The sequence below is a fragment of the Anopheles stephensi genome, chromosome 3 (genome assembly GCF_013141755.1).
Source record: "Anopheles stephensi strain Indian chromosome 3, UCI_ANSTEP_V1.0, whole genome shotgun sequence".
Classification (NCBI taxonomy): domain Eukaryota; kingdom Metazoa; phylum Arthropoda; class Insecta; order Diptera; family Culicidae; genus Anopheles; species Anopheles stephensi.
This window is the reverse complement of record NC_050203.1, coordinates 4,693,787-4,719,141: the sequence shown is the minus strand read 5'-3', so window position 1 is coordinate 4,719,141 and position 25,355 is coordinate 4,693,787. Positions and strand designations below refer to the sequence as shown.

Here is a 25,355-nt window from a genome sequence, read left to right as displayed (position 1 = left end):
CCCCCCCCCCCTTTCAAACCACAATCACAGTCACAAACGTACCAAAAAACCCTTCCCGGACTCGAGAGGTTCGCTTGAACCTTCCGTCGATTTCGTCGTCGTCTGTACAGCACGGCGAGACCGCGACAAACTCGCGACACGATGCGCCACCAGCCGCGTAGATACCGAAATGAAATTTTACTTTCGGGAAACTAGAACAAACCCGGCACATTTTCACGCCACTTCCGTCCCGCCCTTCGTAGTACACGCGCCGCCCGAGATCCGTCAACGCCGGAGTGAAAAACGCATGATCGTGTACGATCGTCCCGTTGGTGTTGGTGATTTTCCCGACCCTGTCGACCCTGTATCCCCTACCAGTCTGCACCCGTGCCATGATGGGGATCTGGTTTTCCCTGCTCAAATTATCTCATTCTCTCCGTCGGATCTCTTGCGAAAGGAAAATTCAGATATCACGGAGAGCGCTGCTGCGAACTGCAGGCCAGGAGAGCGACTAACCATTAGTGGAATAATGTTGTTTTTTTTCACCCCAAATAAGAATTGGCTTCCCTTGTGCTAGTTATCGTATCTCTTATGGGAACGAATTATTTACACTAGCAAGGTTAAAACACAAATAAAGATCTCCCAAACAAATCCCTTCTAATGGCGGTACGGTTCCCTGACTAGGGAATACTCGGCCTACAGTACCACTTGAAACCTTTTGGCGTGCCAGCCAGTTGTCGGTGAGAATGGCACGGGGAGAGTGAGATCAGGCTAAATAGGAGAATCATCGATGTCGAAAGATATATTTTTAAAATCCACCGACAACTAGCTAAGCCGGCCTGCTGTTCGACTACTCCCGTCGAGAATATCGGTACGCGAGGTCAGCCTCTTGACATGAAGAACCTGCTCCTCGGGAGCTTGGGAAGCAGCGGCCCAATCGGTCCGTTTTTAATGGACTTACAATAAAATGCATCTCCCATCATGTGATCTGCCGATGGTGGCCAACAAGGCGATTAATTTGCAAAACCAACAATTGTGCCACCGCTCACTGGCCAGCCGTCCCATTGATCATCGGCCGGGACTGTTTTCGCAGTGGAGTGGGGTATCGGGATGCGCAGAATCGTGTCGCTAGTGACGCAAAAGCCGGACCACAAAACATACGCGAAATGTGCCGGGTTTTTGACGGGCTGATACACGCTGGTAAACAAAACAAACGACCGTACGGATTTAACTCCGCCAACGCGTGGCCATTAAATGTGTCCGTTTGGATTTGAAATACTGATCCATTGGGGACCAGTTGCATCTGTTGGCTCCGCTTCAAGAAAGCGGCTGCAGCTTGTTTTACATCTTTTTTCCCTTCGTTTTGCTAATGTGTTGTGCACAAAGAGGGGGTTTTGAATTTTTTTTTATTCAAACATTTTTAAAAAAAAATTTGATAAACAAGCTCGGTGTATCTGATTTCTTATCTTATTTTCCCACGGAAAAACATATTTTCCAAGCCGATGATTTACTTCTGCTATCACATGTTCGTTCCATATTTTCCACTTCACTACAGCACGGCCTAATCGTCACGCGATCACCGCAAACGTCTGCACCAAACGTCTGATGTCACCGGTGGTGTTTACATCAGCTGCCAAACGTCTGACATTTGCCGTTCTCCGACAAACATCGGGCCGTCGTGTTTATAAATTGCAGCTTCCTTATTTTTATTACCACCCGAACAATCCTAGAGCAATGGCAGCGGTACAGAGATTTCTCAACCTGCGCGCACCACTCGGTACCTTCGTCCGGGGTATCAGCACCGGTGTACCGCGGTTCGAAATCTTCAAAGTACAGAGCCCGGAAGAGTTCAACGAAAAGGTCCGCAACAGCAAGGACCCGGTGATAGTGGACTTCTTTGCAACGTAATACCGAATGTGAAAGTAAGCCTCGGGTGTTGTGCTCCCCTCGCTAAACCACTCTCGCTCTCTGTCCCTGCAGGTGGTGTGCACCGTGCCGCATGTTAACGCCCCGCATCGAAACAATTATTGGGGAAAATGAGGGCAAAATAAAGCTGGCAAAGGTAAGTCTCCACGGCATGGCATCGGCATGGGTGCTGTTGCCATTATGTAATAGGCCCGTTTTACGACGCGAAATCTCCCTGCAGGTTGACATCGACGAACACACCGACCTGGCGCTGGACTATGAGGTAGCGTCCGTCCCGGTGCTGCTAGCGATTCGCAATGGCAAAGTGGAGCAGCGTTTGGTCGGTTTGCAGGACACGGACAAGCTGCGAACGTGGGTACAGAACGTGGTGGGAAAGACGAAATGATGATTCGGAATAGCTAGTAGGGTGGTCCCCCTGTAAGGAGGCTGTCGATAATTTGTGCTCATTTTCATCATCCATTAGATGGATCACGTGTGTCCCTTTTTCCCGAACCAGGAAACAAGGGCTGGTCATGTATGTTTTCTTCTGTTACGATAAAGTGTGTAAAGTGCGTTAGTGTGAAACCTTATCTTTCCATAGTCTGGAATAAAGCGGACGCAAGAATATACGCGATAGTTCGATCACTCTATACACATGCATGGTATATTTCATGTGTTCCTCATTGCTCATCCCAAAAACTGCAACAATTCCCTCGCACGCTCGTACTTGCTACTGGCCTGCAACGTTTCGTCGCCATCGGCAGCAGCTGCCTTCGCATCACCGTCCTTTATAATGCTTTTGGCCCGCTTCACCAACAGCTCCTTACTGCTGCCCTTCGATCCACCCAGATACTCCAGCGCGATCGGCCACAAGTCGGCATTAATTTCAACCTCGTCAAACACGTGCTGCTGGATGTGAATCTGTGTCTGCTTGTGGAACTTCCACTTGTCCCGGTTGGTGCTCCAACACTCCAGATATTTGCACATCTCTTCCCGGTCCTTTATCTTAGACTTTTTTCGCTTCTCCTCGTCCTGCGCCGCGAGTTTTTCACGTCTCTTTGTCCGTTTTCCCTTTTTAGTTTTCAACTTGATGCCAGCGATCTGATCGATCGTTGTCCCAGCCACTATGGCGTTGCTGTCGGCTTTGGAAACTTTCGGCGGTACTTCGTCTTCCTCGTCCACGGTTTCCGGTGGAACGGCGGAACGTTTTTTGCTAGGTTTTTTAAACGAAATGAGCTGTTCGTCCTCTTCCGCTGCATCTTCCGGCTGTTGATTTTTCTTTTTCTTTTTGGATTTCTTCCCTTCCACGCTTCCATTCACATCCTCAGCACCGTTGTTGCTTGAGATGTGTTTCGCGCCTTCTTCAGCCGTATCCTCATGGTCGTTTTTCTTTTTCTTTGTAGACTTTTTCGCTCCTGCTCCTGTTGGTTCCACCGTCACACCATCAGCGTGACTATTTGTGTCGGACTCTTGCAGTCCTTTAGTTTTCTTTTTCTTGTCCTTTTTAGTTCCGTTCAAGTCGGTTCCATTCGTTTCCGTCGGTGTATCGATTTCGGCAGGTGAATGCTTTTCGCTTTTCTTCTTGGCCGGCGATGGCACATCTTGCGACTCTGTGGAGCAAATCGAAGATAAACTCTGGCTGCACCTTAACAGAACATAATCAAATGCTTTACTCTACCTGCGTCCTCTGCAGGACCCACATTTTCTGTGTGTACCGCTGAAAGTTTATTCTTTTTACCCATTTTTGAACTAAATCACACACGCGGTCCGGTCAAAACACGCCGCACAAAGTTTGTTTCCAAAGTTGTTTGACAGCCGACAGGTTTGACAGTTTGACAGGTCTGCAGCCCGCACGACATACGTCATTGGTCGTGTGTCAAACTCCATCTTGCACCCAGGTGACAGCACAGAAAACGTAACTTTTGCAGCAACATTTCGAAACACATAATTTTCGTGTTTGTCCTTCGGCGCTGCCTTTTTTGCAAATTTCCTTGTGTGTTTCCCTCCATTCTCTCGCAGCGCACAGGTTGCGAACGAACGCAGCACGCATTGGTTTAGCTTTCTACCAAACGCGGATTTCACAAGGTCGTACTGGTCGTGTTTTTGTGCAGTAGCAGCACCAGCAGCTCCAAGGAGGCAAGGCTAGTGAGAAAAAAAAACTGCGTAGACAAAAGGTGTTGGTGCTTCCTAGGTCCGAGATTGCTGCACCTTTGGCGTGCCGTGCAGAGCAAGTGTTGTGCAGGAGAAGGTGAAGAAACGCTCGCAGAGGGCGTAGAAAGGCTACACGGTTGCAGCACGCAGTAGGCCGCTCCGAACCACCTGTGCTGAACCGTGTAGCAGCGGGTCACCGAGAGCGGAGCGAACGTTTGCATTCCGTGTCAGAACGATGCTGGCACCGCTGCGAGAAGTTGTAGCAGGTTCGTGCTTCAGCAACCGAGCATCAACCGTACGACGCCATCCGGTGGCGCAGTAAGTTGGTTGGTAACTTACCCCGACAGTAGCACCCGTTTCGCCAGATCCCGGGGAGTGCGGCTGGAATCTGGACGGAAGCCATCTTACCCTCGCGGAATAGCTGTTGTGAACAGTTTGAAGCGCAAGCAAGAGTGTCCACAATGGAAGGTGACATTTGTCGGGTGTGCCGCTGCGAGGCGCAATCCGATCGACCCCTGTTCCATCCGTGCATCTGCACCGGCAGCATCAAGTGGATTCACCAGGACTGCCTGATGCAGTGGATGCGCTACTCACGCAAAGAGTACTGCGAGCTGTGCGGGCACCGATTTTCCTTCACGCCGATCTACTCGCCCGACATGCCACGCGTCCTGCCACTGAAGTACGTCGCCAAGGGGCTGCTCAGTTCGGTCGGGACGGCCGTCAAGTATTGGATACACTACACGCTCGTCGCCGTTGCCTGGCTCGGCATCGTACCGCTCACGGCGTACCGCACGTATCGGTTCCTGTTTAGCGGTTCGATCGAAATGGTCCTCACGCTGCCGATCGATATGTTCTCGACGGAAAATATTACCATCGACGTGTTTAGGGGCTGCTTTGTGGTGACCTGCACACTGTTCACCTTCATCGGGCTGGTGTGGCTGCGGGAACAAATCATCCATGGCGGTGGCCCCGATTGGCTCGAGCGGGATGATCCGCAAGCACCGGAACCTGCCGCCAATGGCAATGGGCCAGCAAACGTGCGTCAGCCCGAGGCCGAAGTGAATGATGATGATGCGGCCAACAACAACAACAACAACAACAACAACAACAATGATGATAACAACAACGAGGAAGAGCATAACAACAACAACAATAACAATTTTCTCGACAACAATCTGCTCAACAATCGCAACGCAGCCGACGAGCCGCTGCTGCACGGTCAGCCACAACCACAAGCTCCCGCGGTACCAAATATCGTCCCACCGGAGGTGGAACCGTTGCGGCGTCCGGCGCACCAGCGGGTAAACTTTGGCGAACCGCCCGCAGACAATGTGCCAATAGATCCGGCGGAACCACCGCCACCAGCACCGCCGCTAGCGGACGAACCGCCCGAAGCCGTCATCAACGAGCCGGAAGCGGAAGCTGCCGCGGACGAAGCCAACTGGAACCCGATGGAATGGGAACGGGCCGCGGAAGAGCTAACGTGGGAACGCTTGCTCGGCCTGGACGGGTCGATGGTGTTCCTTGAGCATGTTTTCTGGGTCGTTTCCCTAAACACCGCGTTCATCGTGCTGTTTGCGTTCTGTCCCTACTCGATCGGAAATTCGCTCATTTCGTTCCTTGGCATCAACGCGCCCGGGAAGCAGTTGACGTACTTTCACGGATTGCTAACGACCATCCTCGGTTACTGTGTGATTGGGATAACGCTCGTAAAGCTGCATGCGATTGCGCGGTTTCTGCGCTGGAGAAGGCAACGGCGTATTCTCGGGCTGTGCTACATCGTGGTGAAGGTATCGCTGCTGTCCGTGGTGGAAATCGGTGTGCTGCCGCTGGTCTGTGGCTGGTGGCTGGATATCTGTTCGCTGCCGATGTTTGACGCCACGCTGAAGGATCGCAAGGCGAGCTTTAAGCTGGCGCCGGGAATGTCCCTGTTCTTCCACTGGATGTTCGGCATGGTGTACGTGTACTACTTTGCCTCGTTCATCGTGCTGCTGCGCGAAGTGCTGCGGCCAGGTGTACTGTGGTTCTTGCGCAATCTGAACGATCCCGATTTTAGCCCGATCCAGGTTGGTGGTAGTGGGTTTCTCTTTCCGCCTGGAAGGCGCTAATCCGATCCCATTTCTTTTGCTCTTGCTCTTCAGGAAATGATTCACCTCTCGATTTTGCGTCACATGCGACGGCTGATATCGTCCGCCACGATCTTCGGTTCGGCCGTGCTGCTGATGCTTTGGGCACCGATACAAATTCTCAAAACGTTCTGGCCAACATTCCTACCCTACACGATGTTGGGTGATGCGGAAGTGAACGAGCTGAGTCTGCAGTTGCTGCTGCTTCAGGTAAGGTCGCTTTTTTTTGTCGAAAAAACTGTTCGAAGATCTATCATCCATCAGGCAACGACGACTCGTCATGACAAATGGTTGTTGCCTTGCACTTTTGGGCCTCCTTGGTTCGCTTTTTATATCACGCGGCCGCGGTTAACTAACCCCTGTTATGGAGAAACAATCCAAAATTCTTTGTCAAAATCGAAACCAGTTTTCCGTACCGTAGCGTTGTGAGCCACCGCTAACATGCTATCCTCCGTTTTCTAGTTTGTTCTGCCCAGCTTCTTCGAACAATCGCACACCCGCATCTGGCTGAAAGGGTTGGTGCGCATCTGGTGCAACGTGGTGGCCCGTATGCTGGGCATCAAGAGCTACCTGCTTGGAGCGGATCCACAACCGAACGAGGACGATGCGGCACCACCGAGACAGCAGCAACCGGATGCAGGTGCCGGGTTAGCGGCCGCCCATCAAGCCATCATGCAGCGGGACGTGCCGGTCGGCTTTCAGCCCTACGAACGACCGCAGTTCTTTGCGATACGCTTGATAGGACTGTTGGTGCTGATGTGCATAAGCCTTGCGATCGGGTCACTAGCCGTGCTGACGATTCCGGTCTGGATTGGACGGTACAGTATGGCACTCAGCTCCATCGGGACGTCAAATATTGCGCCATCGCCTAATGCGGTTAGCAGCACGGGCACGGAAACGCCGGCACGTCCCCACGAACTGTACACCGCCGCGATCGGGATGTATCTGTGCTGGCTCATTTCGCGCGGCATCGCGCTCGCAGTGAACCTGTTGCCCCAGGGACGGGCTGCTGTGATCGCGCGCATCAAGCACTGGATATCGATCGCAACCTCGTACGCGATGGCCATGATCGTGTTCGTGCACATGCTCGGCGTGATACCGCTCATGTTCGGGCTGCTGCTCGAGCTGGTCGTGGTGATACCGTTGCGCGTGCCGCCGGATCAAACGCCCGTGCTGTTCCTGTGGCAGGATTGGGCGCTCGGCGTGCTGTACACCAAAATTGCCTGCGCCCTCACACTGATGGGCCCGGACTGGGCGCTCAAGCGAGCGATCGAACAAGCCTACCGGGACGGATTGCGTGACATAAACCTAAACTTTATCGTACGCGAGCTCGGCATACCGGTCATAACGTGCTTCGGGTTAGCGTTGGCCGTCCCGTACGTGATCGCCCACTCAATACTGCCGCTGTTCTTTACCAACCCGCTAACGCGCACCTTCTTCGCGCGCCAGATCTATCCCTTCTTCCTGCTGATCGCGTTCGTGATCGGTATTCTGGTGCTGCAGGTGCGCCAGTTTAAGAAGCTGTACGTGGCGATCAAAAACGACAAGTATCTTGTCGGGCAGCGGTTAGTGAACTATGACCATCAGCGCAAAAAGCGACGCCCATCGGTTGTTGCCGGTGAGGAAGGCTCAACGTCGTCGGGGTCGGCCACGGCCAACGGGGATGATGATGCGGCCACCTCGACGGGCCAACCATCCAACAACGATGGAGCGAGCGCATCGGCGGCCACATCGACGGTTACCGGTGATCCTGGCAGTGGCAGCAGCAGCAGCAGCAGCAGCAGCAGCGATCGAATCCGTGTTGCAATGGAAGCGCTACAGTAAGAAGACACAGGCACACATCATTCATGCACTGTATGGCTCTGTTGTGTCGGAGGGTGTGCGTGTGCGTGTGTGTGGACGTGTTAAGATATTTTTAAACAACTTTCGAATTAGTCCAACCGCGCGCGCCGTCATAGAAGCTTGTTTCGTTTTGCGTCATAGTTTCCCCTTTCTTCGAATATCGCCACTGCAGCAGCCCAGCTTTAACCTTTAAACACCTCCGCGTTTCGTGTTTTAATGAACCTATTACTAAAATTCCGATTCACGCATCAATACACAGAGGAGAGCAATATGTTAAAATTCCAATTTCCCGTCCTTTCTTCGGCGGTCTGGGGCGCCAATTTTGTTGATAGAAATAGCGATTCCTTCTATTCTTTATTTATCCGATCTTTGTGATAGAGGGAAGCGGCAACTAGTGCCGATATGGCCACCGGATGATAAAGCTCCATGCACTGGATGTGTGTTCCCCGAGAGCGTTTTTTTTTTCTTTTAAAATTGTTTTGTGTTTTTATTTCTCTTTTTTAACTAATCTTAGCCGCAGCATAAGTTTCGTTTTACCGTTTCGGTCGTTCAGCTGTATTTCGTTCGTGCGTTGGTTCCTTCTTTTTGCCGCAAGTGTGCAAAGGTAGCGGTCCGGGTTCCGGTCTGCTCGCACACCCGGTTGCAAGACGACGCATCCGTTTGGACTGAACGACACAATTTGGATAAAACGATACGAACTGTTGGGCAGAATAACCTTTTTTGGGGTGGGTTCACACAAGGGAACGCAATTGATGATGCGTGGAAGAGGGCAGGGGGAGAGCGTGTAGGCTTGATGGAAGGATGAAAGCCAGTTAAGAATTTAGCTAAAATGTGTAATATATCTTCATGAAATAAAGAGAAAACCCAACGGCAAAAAAACGGATAATCCGGTGCAATGCGTTCGTTTGCGTACATCTAACCGGTGGGAGATCATGTGGCTTGTGTCTGTCTGCTCCTAGTCTCCGAATCTCGCCGATCTCTAACCGATCTCCCGTTCTAGAGGATGATCACCGGAAGGATTTTTGGCGCCGAGGAAAACACCAGATGACCCATCCTCCAATGTCTGTTGAGGCCATGCATCACATCGTGAGCGGCAACGAGGACCTTCTCTTTCGGCCAGGACAAACATTTGATAAGAATTAATATAATCGATTTCGATTAACATTTAAAAATGAAATCAAAACTTAAAAAAAAAATCCACTTTCCAGATCTTGCGCAGTGGAAACATCAGCCTGTTGAACGAACGAACTAGTGATGTGCAAAGTGAGTCAGAATGAGTGAATGAGTTAAATGAAAGCAGTGAGTGAGATGATTTAAGTCATCGCTAACAGTAATTTCAGCTCACTTATGATTTAACTCTCCGTGTCGAGAAGCCACTCATTCACTACGTTTTAACTCACTCACTTCGTTTGAACTCATTCACTCTCACTCAATTCACGTCACTGAGTGGTTTTCCCATCATTAGCACGAACGCAGTCACAACAAAGCATCGTTTCGTTAGCCACAAGAATCTAATAAAAAAAGCCCTGCGCCTTTAAAGACTGTTTTGTCATGTAAAAGTGATTTGTTACCATAAGTAGCATTATGTACACCGAAACGAGCGTCGATCCCGATCCGAAACATCCGGCCCGTCAATCGCAACCATTCCCCACGATAACGAAACCCTATTTGGTTGGATTTTTTAGCCTCAACTATGACCGGAAGTTCGATCCGACGGCGGTGCAGCTTAAGTACGTTACCCTTCCACCGGGACCGAGGACGGATCTGCGTCTCGATCTCAACGAAGGCTTTAAGATCCGCCGCCCGAAACCGGACAGCGCGCAGGACGAAAAGATCGACATGCTGCTTACCTTCATCCGCCAGTCGCACCTGTGGACCACCACCGAGACCGGCCACCGACGGCTGCAGTACGATTTTGTGTGCTTTCGGGGGTTGCTGCGGCTCATTGCCTGCACACCGTACGACTGGAAAACGCCGTGGATTGTGCAGGCCATACGCTACCGGGGCACCATTTACCTGTGCGAAAGGAAAACGGCGGACCGGCTAGAGGCGGAACGGAACGAAACGGAGCAGCAGAAACGGTTCTGCTACTATGGGTTCAAGTTCGAGCAGCACATACTCACGGAGGAACCCGGCGCCGTGCCGGACACATCGGCCCCGGTAATGCTGGGCGAGGAATTTTGCTCCATGTTCGATACGACGCTCGCCGGCCACCGGTTGCTGTACGGTGCGGAAATGGATGGGATCGTTTCGAACAAACCGTTCGATCGGGAAGAAATTCTGCTGGACGATTTGCGCCAGTGTGAGTTTGTGGAGGTGAAGGTCAAGCGCAAGGAAGCGACCTACCGGCAGGTGAACAACTTCTACCGGTTCAAGACGAAGAACTGGTGGTGCCAAAGCTTCCTGGTGAATGTGCAACGGTTGGTGGTGGGTTTGCGGGATGATGAAGGGATTGTGCGTGAAATTAAGATCATGAAGCTGAGTGACATTGAACGCGAATCCCGTCCGTACTGGTCGCCAGCCGTCTGTATGAACTTTTGTGCCGACTTCCTGTCGGAGGTGGCCCGCGTGATGGGTAACACGGATAACAGCAAAAAGATCTATCAGTTCGAATTTGACTCGAGGGAAAGTAAGCACGTGCGGTACCGTGTGCTGGAGGAGGATGCCCACCGAGATGCGTTTCTTCCGGATTGGTACACGCGCTACCTAGACGATTTGCAACCTAAATCGTAGTGGGGGCCGCTCCGTTCCTTGGCGCGGGATTAGATTAATAAACAATGCTTGTTTGTATGTCTACCGAAACAGCTTTCTCTTTATTGCGCTGCCTCTTGCTGGACCTTTGCTACCAGCACTTAGTTCATGTCCGAAAGGCCAGGCCTAAGCTGTGAATACTTTTTCGTCGGACGGAAGTTCCGCTGCTGCTGCATGCGTCCACCGCGTGTGTTGTAACTGTCGGCCAAGTTACTGTGGCCGTCCGTTCGCTGTGCCGTGGACATTATCGCCGAGCAGAGCATGCTGTCCAACGTTTCGTTCACGATCTGTCCGTTTGTTTCGAGGAATTCCAGCATCCGTTCCAGGTCCTGCAGTGTGGTGGAAGTGCTTTCCGCTTTCGCGGCCGCCACCGTTTCCTGCACCTTCTGAATGACCTCCCGGCAGAAGGTTTGCTGCTTCTCGAACGGTCCCTTCACTTCCAGCACGGAGCGGAATATCGGTACGACGTCTTCCAGCCGGTTCAGCGCACACAGGGCCAACGTCTTCAGCTGTCGCACGGTCACGTAGTTACCCTTCGCAATCGTGCCCAAAATCTCGACGGCAATCTCCGGCCGACCGTTCGCCAGCGCAAGGGCCGCCGCAAATGCCGTTGCCTTGCGCATCGGCACATGGCCCACAGAGTTCAGCTCCTTCCACAGGTCCATCGCGTACTGGAACGAGTCGGCCGTATTTTCCTTGTAACAAGCGGCGAACGTAAGCGTGATGCAGTGTTTCGGAAACCGACCGCCCTGGATCTGAACGCTCTTGATCGAATCGAACAGCTCGCGCACCTCCTGATACCGGCCCTTCTCGTACAGCATGTCCCCCAGGATCTGGTAGCTGGTCAGCTGATCGAAAAACCCATCCGTGCCGGCAGTTTTGAACAGATCTAGCGCCAAATCCGCATCACCCAGATGATGGCAGGCACGCATAATGACCGGACCGAACACGTAATTACCGAACCGCAGCTCTTTGCCCTGCTGGTTGTACCGCATGACCGTGTCCTTAAGCAGCTGTTTGTCTTCCGGCGTGTTGTCGATCAGATGAATTATGTTTTTCAAATCCTCGGTGAAGATCATGTTCGTGGACGAACCGGACACAAAGTCACGCATTTTGCGCTTAAAGTTATCAACGTTGTGTAAATGCTGCGTGCGTGTTTTCTCCCGGTACGCCTCATACCCCTCGATGCCGAGGGCCGATGCGGAGTACAGACTTCTGTAATGTGCTGAAGCTGCGCCTGGTGAAAATACAGTGAAACGTTTTATTTGTCGCATGCACGGCGCAATTTACAGACGATGCTTCCTTAACTTACATGCTTTGGTAAATGCACCGACTGTGTACAGACTTTTGCGAAACATTTTCTGGCTTATCTAACGAGCAAACGAATTAATTACGGGAGGAAAATAGTCGGCTTTCAATCGGCATGAAATCACATAACCAATATCGAGCACATAACCTAACAAAACACACCTCGCAGCACCCAAAACAAAACATGACAGTTCGAAATAAACAAAAAAAGTGAAACGTCAACGCCCAGGATGCAGCAGCATTTACACGTCGCAAAAGGGTCGCCAAAGTTTGATTGGCAAGGGCAAGTGGTAGCAACGCCTAATTCTTATCCGATAAGTCTTCACTCTCTTGATTTTTGATAAATCAACCCGCGCCCATTCATAATTGGCATAAAGTTTCTATTTTGTAAATTATAACCCACCCTAGTTATTCGCTACAAAATGGCGGGATGCTTTCCGCTGTTTATTGATTTTTTTTATACGGCATTAAGCGCTAAAATTTATTCCTGTCGTTTTATTTTTTTTCTAACGCAAAGAACTATTTTTTGTTCGTTTTCGTTCAAGAAACCGCAAACTCTGCAAAAATAACGGATACAAGATTTTTCGAAACCACTTCAAACCATCGTTTTCGAAAACCGTTGAAATGTGACCACATTGATCGAAGTGGAAGCCCAAAGTGAACTTCGACTCCAGCAGGCTTTCCTCTCCCAGTAGTTGCGCTGAACGGACGTGTCTACGCAACGCTCCGTTAGTTTTTTTTTCTTTTTAACGTGGCGGTTTCTATTGTTTGTTGATTATCTGGAAATTAGAATTTTCCGCTTTCTGCAAGGGTAAAATAACTATATTGTTACTAGTGGATAGGTGAATCTTTGTGTGAAGAGTTCCGCCTTCGATGTGCTGTGCCACCGTTGCCAAAGCTAATGTGTGCGTGCTTCCAGCACGACCAGTTTACTGTGATTCCAATCTGCGATCTACAGGTAGAAGAAGCAGAAACGTCGATTTGTCGCTCGCTACCAAAAGTGAAACACGCTAAACGATCGATCGATGGTGGAGTTGGAATTGAATGTGGTGCTATTTAAGCGATTCAGGCCAAAGCGCCTCCCATATCAACGCGTTCTATTGCTGTTCGCCGTGGTACGGTGTGGCTATGATCATCGATCCCATCCAGGGAATATAGAGTGCACGCCAGACGAGAAGCAGCGAGTGTGGAAGAAGTGGTGTGCGGGCAGGTGAAAAGATAATTGCGAAAGGAAGGAGCGAAGAGGGCATACAAAGCAACCGGTGGTGCGTTGGTGTGCGCAGATGTGTGCGTGAGCATTCTAAAGGCGCTTGTGTTGTGTATTGGTTTGGTTAGTGGAGAGTCACCCGCAAAGGTGGGAAAGGTGAAGTGCACGGCGAAGGTGCGGTGTTTAAAGCTTTTTCGTTGTTTTCCTTTACCCACTCGTTCGTGCCAGCGTTGCGGAGAGTGTGTATGGTGTATGGTGGTGTTTGTGCTATATTCGAATACGAAGGCAGGAAGATAGTTAAAAAAAAGCACGAATAGCATAGCTTTCTTTGTGTGACGTGAAGAAAGAACGTGAATAAATGTGCTTCTTGGAGAGGTACCTACGTACGTGCGTATGTGTGTATGTGAGCGTGTGTGCGTGTTGACTATGCTCCCGGAATGCCAGCCGAGTCAAGCTTTAATATACCTGTGGCAAAGGTGTTATTCCAGCTGCATACGAGCATAGCGCATTGTAGATCGATGCCCGTGTCGGGGGGCTACAGTGAGTCCAAAAAGATTGAACTAATCAGAAAATAAGTATCGCCAAAGAAAGCGCGTTCTAGACTTACGTTTCATGACCGTCAGTGTAAAAACAATCTCTTAGATGAAAACTTTTTGCGCATAGATAAAAGAGAGTTTTAAGATTTATTGTCCTTATAATTGTTACTTCATTCGAAACTATGGCCAATTGTGAGTGGAACATGTTTATCGATACATCTACTATGAATCCCAATCATTAGTTTTACTTTGGCATGCCTACTATGCTCAAAACATGCCATTAGACGCACAGGTAGACTAATACTTTTTGGACTCACTGTATATTTGCCATTGCAGATAGCATCGTATAAGCTATGTGGTAGTGTGTGTGTATGGTGCTGTATTTGGAGTGCTTCACTATCAGCAAAAGGTGACGATCTCACCCATCACCGGGCAATAGAAGCAATTATGCATTTCTGCGTGTATGATTGTTTAACACATCTAAAGGCCTAGAGTTCGCTCTGTTCGCTCTGTGGCAAGAAGAAAAAAAACGTAGCGTTCGCTACAATCACCGATGACTCATCCACAATCCACCGACAGCTTTGTTCACGTTCGATCCTCAAATGCGTGATTATTCCACTCATCTCTAGCAACGACACGAACGATTCGTTGCGTTCATCTAATCTATCGCAGCAAGCTAAGCCGTGGAAGAGATTGCAGGTCGGAAGACACGACGAGCAGCACGACGCAGCGCGCAGTGTCTGAGAAGATTAAATTCAATCTTGAACGCATGTAGTGCCGGAAAAAAGAAGCTGAATTCGAGGTCAATTCCCTCGAATTCTCTCGACACGATGATGTCGCGTCGTTTTGATGCAACTTTATAGTGATGTATATGTGTGTGAGTGTGTGAGTTTGTGTGAGTGCGATAGTGATAGTAGTGGTAGTGTATTGTTTATGCTCTCTGTAGTGTGGTTGGTTGCAACAATCGAAACCGTGAATCAACCGTGCATGGTGCAACACAGGCAGCAAAAGTTATGTTTTGTATTTTTTTTTCCTTTCAATTTTCAGGATGCAGCTAAAGTGAAGTGTGTTTGACCATCGAAAGTAGATCAGTTTTGAAGTGGTGGTGCTGGTTCTACGGAATGCGAGAAACCTTGCGTGATTCACCAAAGTGCCTGTCTGTAGCGAGAAGTGCTCTACATTTGCATCAGAAATAGTTACAGAAATGCAATGTTCCGATTGTGGTGTGGAACAGAATATTTACACGCTTAAACGTACATATCATCCGCTTGTAAGGCGATGGCGTTTCCGGTTTGGTGGCCATTTATGTGACCTGTTTTAGTGCAACACATCCAGTCGTATGGTTGTCGCCTCTTCCTGTCGCGTACGTGACGTTCCGAGTGCAGTGAATGGAATTGTTATCGTCAACTAGCAGCAGCTTGATCGTTACAAACAGTGAAACATAAGCAAGGTGCGGTACCGGACCGGAAGTGAGAAACTGCTCTACGATCGATCGTGTGTGTGTGTGTCTCGTTCCCATTATCAGATGAAGTTTGTGTTTGGTTCGAGATCGAAAACGAATCCGGCGTCGGAACGCAAACACCAAGCGGACGGATAGGCGAGCTAAAGAAGATTTTGTCCACCGTGCACTAAGGCAAAGGTAAACTAAGCTTTTCTTCAATGCCTGACACGACCCTGTCTGTATGTTCCTCAAGTCCCAGCTATCGAATATGCTAACACAAAGCAATGGCCAACCTTTTCTTGCTTTCGAGTTGGAATGATCTTCACACACCGGAAGGTATCTTCTCGCCGACGATCGTACTGCTCGCGCGCTGCTCCAATTTCCATGGTGCTTACCGCTTTCCGCCACTTATGTTTGTCTTTTCAGGCCGGAAGTAGGGCTAAAAGTAGATTTGAAGACAATTTTAAGGTTGGCAGCACGGTGGCATTTGTTGTTGGAGAGTTCAGTTTGATATTTCGCGCACTGTTGTTTTTAATTTTGTTACAAGCGCCTTTGAGCTCATGTGACTTATTTTAGGCAAAAACACAAATTTATAAACACTGCCGGCTTTACCTTCGAGCAATGAAATTGAAGATGCAGAGAAGTAATTTTTATTCGATAGTCAATTCTTTATTATTACAAGAAGGTGTTCGCTGTCTACCATGGTTGAAGTCTCCGGATTTTGATTGAACGCTTGCGAACCTTTTCACTGTATGTTTACGTTGAAAAGCTCTTTGGAGCTAAGGATTGTCCAATTGGATTTTTAAAACGGTTATAAGTCAAATTTAAATGCGAGAACTAAGAAAAAAAAATATTAGCGTAAAAAAGGAAAAAAAAATGCTTGGGAGTATTTATAAAAAAATAATAATTTACTCATCTTCTGAAGGATTTGTCTTCGAACGGTGTCTTTCAGCAGATGCACAAAAACAACCGCCCAAAGATAGTTAAAGTATATCTTGGATTTTTAAGTATATCTTGGATTGACTAGAGTTATCATTTAAGTACATTTCTTCTTAAAGCATTTAAAAGACCCCTTGAAAATGGATTTTTTTTTTATCTTCCGATAAAAAAAAATCAAGATCGCTGTTTTGAATTAAGGAACTGATCCTTGCGCTGGTCATTAAATTTTTCTCACACACATTTAGGCTTCAATTGCAGCGGGCAGATCAATGCAACTTTTAATTGGCTGCCTTCAGATGAATAGCACCGAAACTGCAGGAGAATATTGGATGCGTGTTTACGACACAAAGGCTATTAAATCGATTTAACGATGTTGCACCAAGTGACCGTGCGATGCGTCGGTCAGATACAGATGTGGCAGTTTACCGAGGCTTGTTGTTTACTCCTTCGGTTTCTAAGATTATAAAAACAAATCAATGGCAAGACGCGTATGTTTTGGTATTGTTCATTAGCTGCGCGGCACTGACGTTGTTTTCCTACTGAAGTGATCGTTAAATCCCAAGTACGCGCTGCAGAGCCGGCAGAAGAGAACGTTGAACGATGTGTTCTTATGACTGTGGTGCATTTTATTGCAAGTAATTGTAAAAAATAATAAGCGCCATAAATGTATGCCGATTAATGGGCATAAAAAGATTATTGTCATGATTTGTTCGTAACATCAATATGCAGATGTTGTCGCCTGCAACGCAAAAGGCGAAGGTATTTTAATGTTTAAGGTGCTGCAATTACCTATATAGTTGCGTTGTACAAGGAAGTGCAGTTTGAATAACAACTCTGTTTTAGTGCATCATCTTCAGTTAACATTAGAATCTCACTGGAACATAATAAAAACATAATAAAATCTTCCGCTTCATTCCGACGACCGATAAGGTGGTCAAGTCATCGACCATCCTTTGCGAATGCTCATTATAAATGTTTCATAATACGGCTAACCGACTGTTATCAATGCTTATGTTTTTATATACCGCAAGAAAACGAGGAAATTATAATCTTCTCACTGTTCTTTTTTCATCCGCAGATGTACGTCCGCAGATTGTTCGGTCTCGTCTGATTACTGGAATAACCTCCAGTGACTTGTTGGGCGACTTGATCTGCAAAAACCGTACAGATCGCTTGAATTCATCGGTTTAGGCGTATGGATGTGGCGTGACGGCAAGAAGGCAGGTTATGAATCTCAAACGAATGCTATTGCAGTATTGCTGAAAAGTGCAAATTATTACCACTAAAGTAACAACGTACGTATATTGATAGTACAACTTGGAGACCGTTTTTGTAGCTGCAAAGTATTGTGACGTTCGGATCCGGTGTCGACCCGATAGTGACCGCGTGACACACGACCACGTAAACGAGGTACGATAGTTGGGCGTGCTCCGCCAAAGGAGCCGTCGACGAACTACGATTCTATACGCACCTGCCATGTTAAGACGGGGCAGAAAGATGCGTCAACCAATGGCGCTATTTACCCTGTTCGTGTTGGCTGCGAGCTGGTACAGTTACGTGCCAACGGTGGTAGCAGCTAGTGAAGGCAATAGCAAAAGCAGCCGGCCATTGCAAAAGCAGACAGTCAATCTTGCACAGAGCCATCGATTAGCAGGTGGTGTTAGTCAGTTGTATGACTACCAGCGGGAACTGTTTACCGGAGGACAGCGACGAAAACGGAGTGCATACAGCACTCAGTATGACAGCGGTAACGCGGTCAGTGTGAATGATTATTCTGAAGGTGTGGGGGGTCTCGTTAACAGCAACATTGGAAGTGGCGGCTCGTCGAGAGAGTCAAACGTTGGTCCAGAACTGCTGCGTGACAATCGCAAACCCAGCTTCGTGGAGTGCGACAGTTACAAGCCGATGCTGAAGGAAGAACAGTCGGTGGGAACGCCGGTGATGCGTGTCACTGCGACCGATCCAGATCCTCGGCAAACGATCGAGTACAGCTTCGTGACAACACCGGGCGAGCGAGCCCGTTTCCGCATTGACAAGAGTACGGGCGAAATCACCACGGCTCACATCTTCGATCGCGACGAGCCAATACGTGAGAAGGAGATCTACATCACGGTACGTGCGACCGACAATGGACGACCTCGGCTGGATGATGTGTGTACCTTCAAGGTAACGATCCTGGACATCAACGACAACCCGCCGGTGTTCGATAAGGTGCGGTATGAGGAATCGGTCACGAAAGATATGAAAGCGAATCTGCGCGTAGCTACCATCTCGGCGACGGATATGGACGATGGAGATAACAGTATCATCAAGTACTCAATCGTGCAGCAGAACCCAGACAGCAGCTACTTCAAGATCAACGAGAACAACGGACTGCTCACGCTTACAAAGCCGGTCGATCGCAGTCCCGGGCAGCACTACTCGATTCGCGTAAGGGCGTACAATGTGGATTCGCAGGGTGAGGCTGTACAGGATGCGGAGGTAGACGTGAAAGTACGGGTTGTGGAATCCAATAAACTACCGCCTTACTTTACCAAGGTGCAAGCTGTGGCGATTGTGCTGAATGAAACATTCAAGAACTACACCGAATCGTTAGCAGATTTCGAAGCCGAATCAAACATTCCCGAGAAACCGGAAGTGATCTTCGAACTAATTCAGGGTCGTGCTGAGCAAACGAATTCGAAGAATACATTCTTGTTGGAACAGATCAATAATACTGCCTCCATCAAGCTGGGAAAGACGCTTGATTACGAAACCGTGACGGAGTACACCCTCACAGTGAGTGTCAAAAATTCGCACGACCTGGTGGCAGAAACCGTGCTGAAGATCAAGGTTCTGGATGAGAACGACATCATCCCAGTGTTCACGGAAGTGACGTCGGGCACAATTCCAGAAGATGAGCCGCCCGGTACTCCTGTGATGCAGGTACGAGCGTACGATCTGGATGGAACTTCGGCCAACAATATTGTATCGTATCGGTTCGACGACGAAAATCAGCAATTGTTCCATATCGACAGTCGAACGGGAAACATCACGTCGCTGGCTGAGTTCGACCGAGAAGCTACCGATTCCTACCATTTGAAAATCATCGCAGAAGACAACTCCCCATCAGCATTGTATAGAAATGGCAAGCCAAACAGTATCTCCCAGCTGTTCATCATCAAGATCTCGGACAAGAACGATCATCAACCGAAATTCGTCAAGGACCACTTTGTGGCAGAAAATGTACCGGAAGATGCCAATATCAACACGGTAGTGATCGAAGTGACTGCGATTGATCAAGACACGGCTTCACTCATCACCTACAGCATTATTGATGGTAACGTGGGCGATGCGTTCAAGATTGATGAGAATACTGGTCGTATCTCGGTAAACAGTCGACTGGACTACGAAACGATCCGTGAGTACATGCTGATCGTGCAAGCGGACGATGGTATCTTCCAGGACAACGCGACTGTATCGATAAAGATCGAGAACGTAAACGACAATCCGCCACGATTCATAGATCTCAGAAATGTGACGATTCAAGAAGAAACGATTCCGCCTGGTTGTATCATGACCATCCAAGCGTTCGACCCTGACATCGAGAGTCGAGACGAGCCTCAACACATTCGATTCTCATTCGTAAAGGAACAAGAAGACCTGTTGGAGATCGACGACAACGGATGTCTGCGGCTCAGAAAGGCGCTGGATCGCGATCCACCGCAAGGTTTTAAGAGCTGGCAGTTCATTATCACCGCAACGGACGAGGATGGCGCAGGAAAAAAAACACCGGCCACTGTAAACATTTTCCTCGAAGATATCAATGATAACGCACCGCATCTTTCGAACGCCATGCCAGTAGTGTGGGGAGAAAACCGTTCGCCAGGATTGATCGTGAGGCTGACTGCGGAAGACGTAGACGAAGCCCAGAACGGTCCACCATTCTACTTCAGCATTGATCCAAACGCACCGTACGAAATCAAAGAACGTTTCCAAGTGCAAGGTGACGAACTGTATGCGTTGGTCGAGTTTGATCGAGAGGAGCAGAAGGAGTATCGAGTACCGATCAGAATCAGCGACTCTGGCGAGGAACCAATGAGCGACGTCAGTATACTGCAGTTGGTGATTGGTGACGAAAACGACAACGAAATGCGGCCCGGCGAAAGTCGCATCTTCGTATACAACTACAAGGGCGAATCGCCCAACACAGAAGTTGGCCGTGTTTACGTGGACGATCCAGACGACTGGGATCTGCCGGACAAAACGTTCCAGTGGGACGATGCTACGCGCCATCAGTCGGTAGACTTCTTCGATCTGAATCGGGACACGGGTATGATCACAATGCTACAAGGTACTCGGGGCGGAGAATATGAGCTGAACTTCCACGTTGTTGAACAGTTGAGCCATTTCACACATAACGTCACAGCCAAGGTGACAGTCACGGTGAAGGAAATCCCCGAGGAAGCGGTCGACAAGAGCGGATCGATCCGTTTCCATAACGTAACGGCGGAGGAGTTCGTATCGCGTACACCTGGCCAACTCTCCACGCCCAAAGATCGACTGCAGATGAGCATTGCAAACACCCTGAACGTGAGTCGCGAGAATGTGGACGTGTTTACCGTTTTGAAGCGCGACAATGTCAACGGAACATTCTTGGATGTACGGTTTTCGGCCCATGGCAGTCCTTATTACGCACCGGAGCGATTGAATGGAATGCTCGGCTACCGACTTCGCCAGCTGGAAGAGGACGTCGGTCTGTCCGTGCTGATGGTGGGCATCGACGAGTGCATCGAAGAGGGTCGCAACTGTGAGCTTTCGTGCAAGAACACACTCTACAAGTCGAATGTGCCGATCGCGGTCTACACCAACACCAGCTCGTTTGTGGGTGTAAATGCGTTCGTGCAGGCGGAATGCGTATGCGAGGCTCCTCCACCTTCACTGACCTGTCTGAATGGAGGCTTCCTTGTGAACGATCGGTGCTCTTGCCCGGACGGCTTCGAAGGTCCGCACTGCGAGATGCTGGGCATCGGGTTCTACGGCAGTGGATATGCTCTCTATCCACCGATCAGTCCTTGCAACATGACACGGATCAGCGTAGAACTATCGCCGCACCAGGAAGATGGCTTGGTCATGTACATTGGACCGCTAAACTACAATCCTCGTCTACAAGTGCAAGATTTCCTGGCGCTGGAACTAGTGAAGGGACTTCCGGTATTGCTGCTCGACTATGGTAGCGGCACAACACGCATCGAACACCGTCATCGGTTTCCACAGGGAAAACCTTTCACCGTCGAGATCGTGCTACAGCCCCAGACGATCGAGATGATCGTAGACAACTGCAAGCTGTCTACGTGCATGAGCCTGGATGCACCAAAAGGGCCGAATCGCTTCCTCAACGTAAATGCCCCGCTTCAGTTGGGAGGAGCAGCCGTCAATCTGGACTATCTCGGTTCGTTGTTTAACTGGACGTACGTGCCACAGGACAAAGGTTTCAGCGGCTGCATAAGAAACCTGACCATCAACGAACGTACGTACGATCTTGGTCTGCCGAGCCTTGCGAAGAATGCCGATCCAGGCTGCCAGCGGTCCGTGGCAGTTGCCGTATCGTTTGGCATCGATTCTTACTTCCTGATCGCGATCATCGCCTGTATCGTGTTGCTGCTGATACTGTTGCTTGCGTTCGTCGTTCACAAAAAGCATCATGACGGTTGGCACGAGAAGGATATAGACGATATTCGCGAAACGATCATCAACTACGAAGAGGAAGGCGGTGGTGAGCGGGACGCAGAATATGATCTCACCGTGCTCCAGGGACCCCCAATCTATCTCGACAAACCGTACGGTAGCGATCTGCGACAGAAGGAATCAGCAACGGAGGTGCCCGATATTGGGGCGTTCCTTACCGACAAGAAGGATGCTTGTGACAAAGATGCGGACGCCTACCCGATCGACGACGTGCGACATTATGCGTATGAGGGCGATGGTAACAGTACCGGATCACTGTCAAGTCTTGCTTCGTGTACCGACGAAGGTGACCTGAAGTTCAACTATCTATCCAACTTTGGACCACGGTTCCGCAAACTGGCCGACATGTACGGGGAGGAACCTTCCGACACCGACTCGAACGTGGATGACGACGAAGGCTGGAGGATATGAGACGAACGCACGGGTTTGGGCTTGTGTGTGATAACACAATAACTTCGTAGCGTGAGGCATCGAGTGAATGAGCGTGTATGTATGTGTGTATGAGCGTATGTTACTTTTGCTAATCAAACTAGGCGATAAAGAGACAATGTTGTGGTGTTGTCTTTTGTGATGATCTTCCGTTCAGTAGTACTGAACCACCGTATCTCAACGCTCGGAAAAAAACCGGAAGAGGACAATCTTCTTTAGGACAGAAATAAGTATTCTAACGCGCAGCAGCTAGTAAGGGGAGGGGACACACTAGTGCAACTTCATCAGCACCACTCCACGGAGCATGCTCCTGTTTTGCACCTTTTTCTGGAAGCGATGGTGGTATGTCCGTTTTGGGAAAGGATATATGCACAATTTTAAACCCGAATCCATTAATCATGTTCCTACGAGTCTCTAACGTATTTTACTAATCGCACGAGTCGTCCTTCCATCTAGAAACAAAACGAGCTTTAGAACTAACTAAAGTTATTTATTTAGGCTGGAAACGTTTAAAAGCAATTTCTCAATTGATTTAGAAAGAAGGGTGCGAATACAGACTCTACTGCTGCGCATCCATCCTACTGCCATTTATGTTTATTTCATGTATCCCGATGCCTCTGACTTCACACACTCTTATGCACAAAGCTTCAGATTGCTCCAAACGAGTCAAATGTCGTGCTCCATGAGTCAGCATTAGTTCGTGGAATGGAGTCAAGCAAAAAGCTTCCAACTCTTGGCACACGTACAACTATCCATTCCGTGCCGTATGCGTGGGTGATTAATAGTGCAAACATCCATCCAAACCAACGCGAACAAAGCAGCTAACGTGTTCAGGATGTGTTTTCTGTAGTTTGGAGAAAGGAGGGCCCTTCTAGGGTGTTTCCCGACGCCCGGCTGTCCTTTTTCCCCCTTTTTGGAAGGATTCTCCCTGTTTTCGAACCGCGGTTTACGCGGCAAGCACAAGAGCTCACGATGACTCATGTGTGCGATCTGCCCTTTTGGGACGATAGGCGCGAGGCCCGGTAGTGTGTTGTGGTTGCCGAAAACCCCATCGTCCGCAAAGCATAGGAAGAGGTGTGTGTATGTTTTTTTTTAATTTCTGTAGTATTAGACTCGCGTTAGGGAACGGTATAGGACAATCCGCAAAGAATGAAATTCTACAGCTAGAATTATGGTTTAGGACTCCCAAAAGAAACAAACAAAAGAAAAGGAATTGTTAAACGGTGAGGGAACAGGAAAACTGATTCGGGGTTTTTCCTTTTCGCCATCGTTCATTCCAGTTTTCGTTATCCAAATCATTTTGTTTTTAAGCTTTATTTCTATTTCGTTATCCATTTTTTTTTAAGCGTAAGCGTAGAACAAAACGAGAAAGCATCATTAGTTAACCCGGAATGCGGCGAAAATGTAGGACTAACTCGGAATGCGGAACATAAGACTTTTATAGAAAAAAAAAATCAAAACTTTTTCCTAATGTGCTATTGAAAGAAGGATTGTAATTGATGGAATTGAAGCGCGGAAACTATAGGCCTAGCATGCGTTGTGCTGTAGCTGCTGCAGAACAATGTACTTTTTCGTCTAGCTAATGTAGAGAATAATCGATAATAAATCTGCATTTAGGTAGAGACCGGTTTTTAGTCCCATTAAGATGAAAATAGTCGCTAAGATTAGATAGAGCTGAAGAGATAACGAATGTGAGCATAAACGAACGAATTAAACAATGCGAATCACAAAAAAACAATCCTCTCACGCATGCAAGTTGCATCTCCTCCGACCAGAAAGTGTACTTCTAGAGAGATCGAAGCTTGTTGTGAAGCTTATTTTTACCGTTCAGCAAAAGACATCGATCGAATGTAGCGCATAGAGCACGTTAGGGATGTAACATAGGAAAAAAAAAAACGGAACAAAAATCGTAAATCAGCTGCCTTAACATTCACCATCCACCGTTCGTGGCCGTGCGGTGAGACGATTTGGCTTTCAGTAAGCTGTCCGCCGCCGCCCCGGTCAGTGATCAGAGAAGACATATATATTTTTGTGTATTTATTAGCTAGATGAATCGGTATAATCGGCGGCAGCTCTTAAGGAAGTGATAGAACGGTACGAACAAAATGTGTATGGAAGTTGGTTGTAGGTTGTATAAATAGGAACGAAAGAGCACATGGATTGTTGTGGAGGTTTGGTGCTGGGTCGCGTGTTGGCACAAGGACGGGCGGCGCTGTGCTTTACGTCATACGTTTTATGTGTATAGTTGAAGATTTTAACACTTTTCCTCCGAAGTCTTCTCCACGAGAACCGTTCTAGTTGCGAGGGAGGGAAACACAAGATACAGAACAGTAGATTAAGTACATTCGGTAGGAAACAACGAACAAAACACAAAAGCACTGCAGTAGGGGCGTTGTATAGTGCCGCATTTTAAACGCATAGAAAAGACATAGCTGTAGGAGGAAGCGACAGGTTACAGACGTCGGTTGAACTATTGCATTGCTTGAACAACAACAACATTTTCTCAAACGTACTTTTCCCTCCGTATGTCTATAGGCTCAACATTCCAACACAGTTCTTTAGTCATCGAAAATGATAATTTTTACCGTTCAGTATATATATTTAGCGAGCGTCCGTTTTTGAGTGCGTTTCGCGTGGAAATTAGGAAGCTATAAGTTTTTAGAATCTCTTACTTTCTTTTTAACGATCACATTGCAGCTATTGCCGGGAACAACAGTTTAGTTATTAACCATTTCTGAAACAAACAAAACAAACAAACAAATCTCATCCATAAAATAGTGAAAAACAGCGTCTTTGCTTCTTGCCCGTTGTTAGGTCGTATGTAACGAGCATTTGAAGGAAACAGAAGGTGTTAGAAAGTGATGATTGCAACCACCGGCAGTCTACTATAGCTTCCTCCAGAGACAAAGGCACCTGTCGTGTGTGTAGTGTGTCTCCAATAGAACGAATGTACAGGGTCGGATAACATGGAATATAAGAGAAATATTTTTATTTCAAAAATAATAGTAATGCTT

General features: G+C 48.5%; 6 protein-coding genes across 8 annotated transcripts; 4 read left to right on the top strand and 2 right to left on the bottom strand.

The window, feature by feature from the left end:
* Nucleotides 1-1,616: 1,616 nt before the first annotated feature.
* Nucleotides 1,617-2,534, top strand: LOC118510252 (thioredoxin, mitochondrial-like). The gene is made up of 3 exons (XM_036051838.1): nt 1,617-1,883; nt 1,960-2,041; nt 2,126-2,534. Exons 1-3 carry the CDS (start codon nt 1,714-1,716, stop codon nt 2,288-2,290), a joined length of 417 nt encoding a protein of 138 aa, XP_035907731.1. The 5' UTR covers nt 1,617-1,713; the 3' UTR covers nt 2,291-2,534.
* On the bottom strand, nt 2,512-3,723 carry LOC118510251 (uncharacterized protein C7orf50 homolog). The gene is made up of 2 exons (XM_036051837.1): nt 3,563-3,723; nt 2,512-3,494 (listed from the first exon to the last, which is right to left on the bottom strand). Exons 1-2 carry the CDS (start codon nt 3,624-3,626, stop codon nt 2,572-2,574), a joined length of 987 nt encoding a protein of 328 aa, XP_035907730.1. The 5' UTR covers nt 3,627-3,723; the 3' UTR covers nt 2,512-2,571.
* A 67-nt stretch (nt 3,724-3,790) lies between these two features.
* On the top strand, nt 3,791-8,886 carry LOC118510247 (E3 ubiquitin-protein ligase MARCHF6-like). The gene is made up of 3 exons (XM_036051834.1): nt 3,791-6,101; nt 6,177-6,371; nt 6,624-8,886. Exons 1-3 carry the CDS (start codon nt 4,497-4,499, stop codon nt 7,983-7,985), a joined length of 3,162 nt encoding a protein of 1,053 aa, XP_035907727.1. The 5' UTR covers nt 3,791-4,496; the 3' UTR covers nt 7,986-8,886.
* Nucleotides 8,887-9,587: 701 nt separating this feature from the next.
* On the top strand, nt 9,588-10,736 carry LOC118514280 (decapping nuclease DXO homolog). Its single transcript, XM_036061022.1, has one exon. The coding sequence runs from the start codon at nt 9,588-9,590 to the stop codon at nt 10,734-10,736; it is 1,149 nt and encodes a 382-aa protein (XP_035916915.1).
* Nucleotides 10,737-10,784: 48 nt separating this feature from the next.
* On the bottom strand, nt 10,785-12,274 carry LOC118510250 (pentatricopeptide repeat-containing protein 2, mitochondrial-like). The gene is made up of 2 exons (XM_036051836.1): nt 12,067-12,274; nt 10,785-11,991 (listed from the first exon to the last, which is right to left on the bottom strand). The coding sequence occupies exons 1-2, from the start codon at nt 12,110-12,112 to the stop codon at nt 10,856-10,858; spliced, it is 1,182 nt and encodes a 393-aa protein (XP_035907729.1). The 5' UTR covers nt 12,113-12,274; the 3' UTR covers nt 10,785-10,855.
* Nucleotides 12,275-12,730: 456 nt separating this feature from the next.
* On the top strand, nt 12,731-25,344 carry LOC118510243 (DE-cadherin-like). 3 transcript variants are annotated; one of them, XM_036051814.1, is made up of 4 exons: nt 12,731-12,873; nt 14,142-14,214; nt 14,853-15,444; nt 17,264-25,344. In XM_036051814.1, the coding sequence occupies exon 4, from the start codon at nt 17,662-17,664 to the stop codon at nt 22,321-22,323; it is 4,662 nt and encodes a 1,553-aa protein (XP_035907707.1). In that variant the 5' UTR covers nt 12,731-12,873; nt 14,142-14,214; nt 14,853-15,444; nt 17,264-17,661; the 3' UTR covers nt 22,324-25,344. The 3 variants fall into 3 exon arrangements, with proteins under 3 accessions (XP_035907707.1, XP_035907705.1, XP_035907706.1); XM_036051812.1 differs by lacking the exon at nt 14,142-14,214; XM_036051813.1 differs by lacking the exons at nt 12,731-12,873; nt 14,142-14,214 and adding an exon at nt 12,895-13,020.
* Nucleotides 25,345-25,355: the final 11 nt, after the last annotated feature.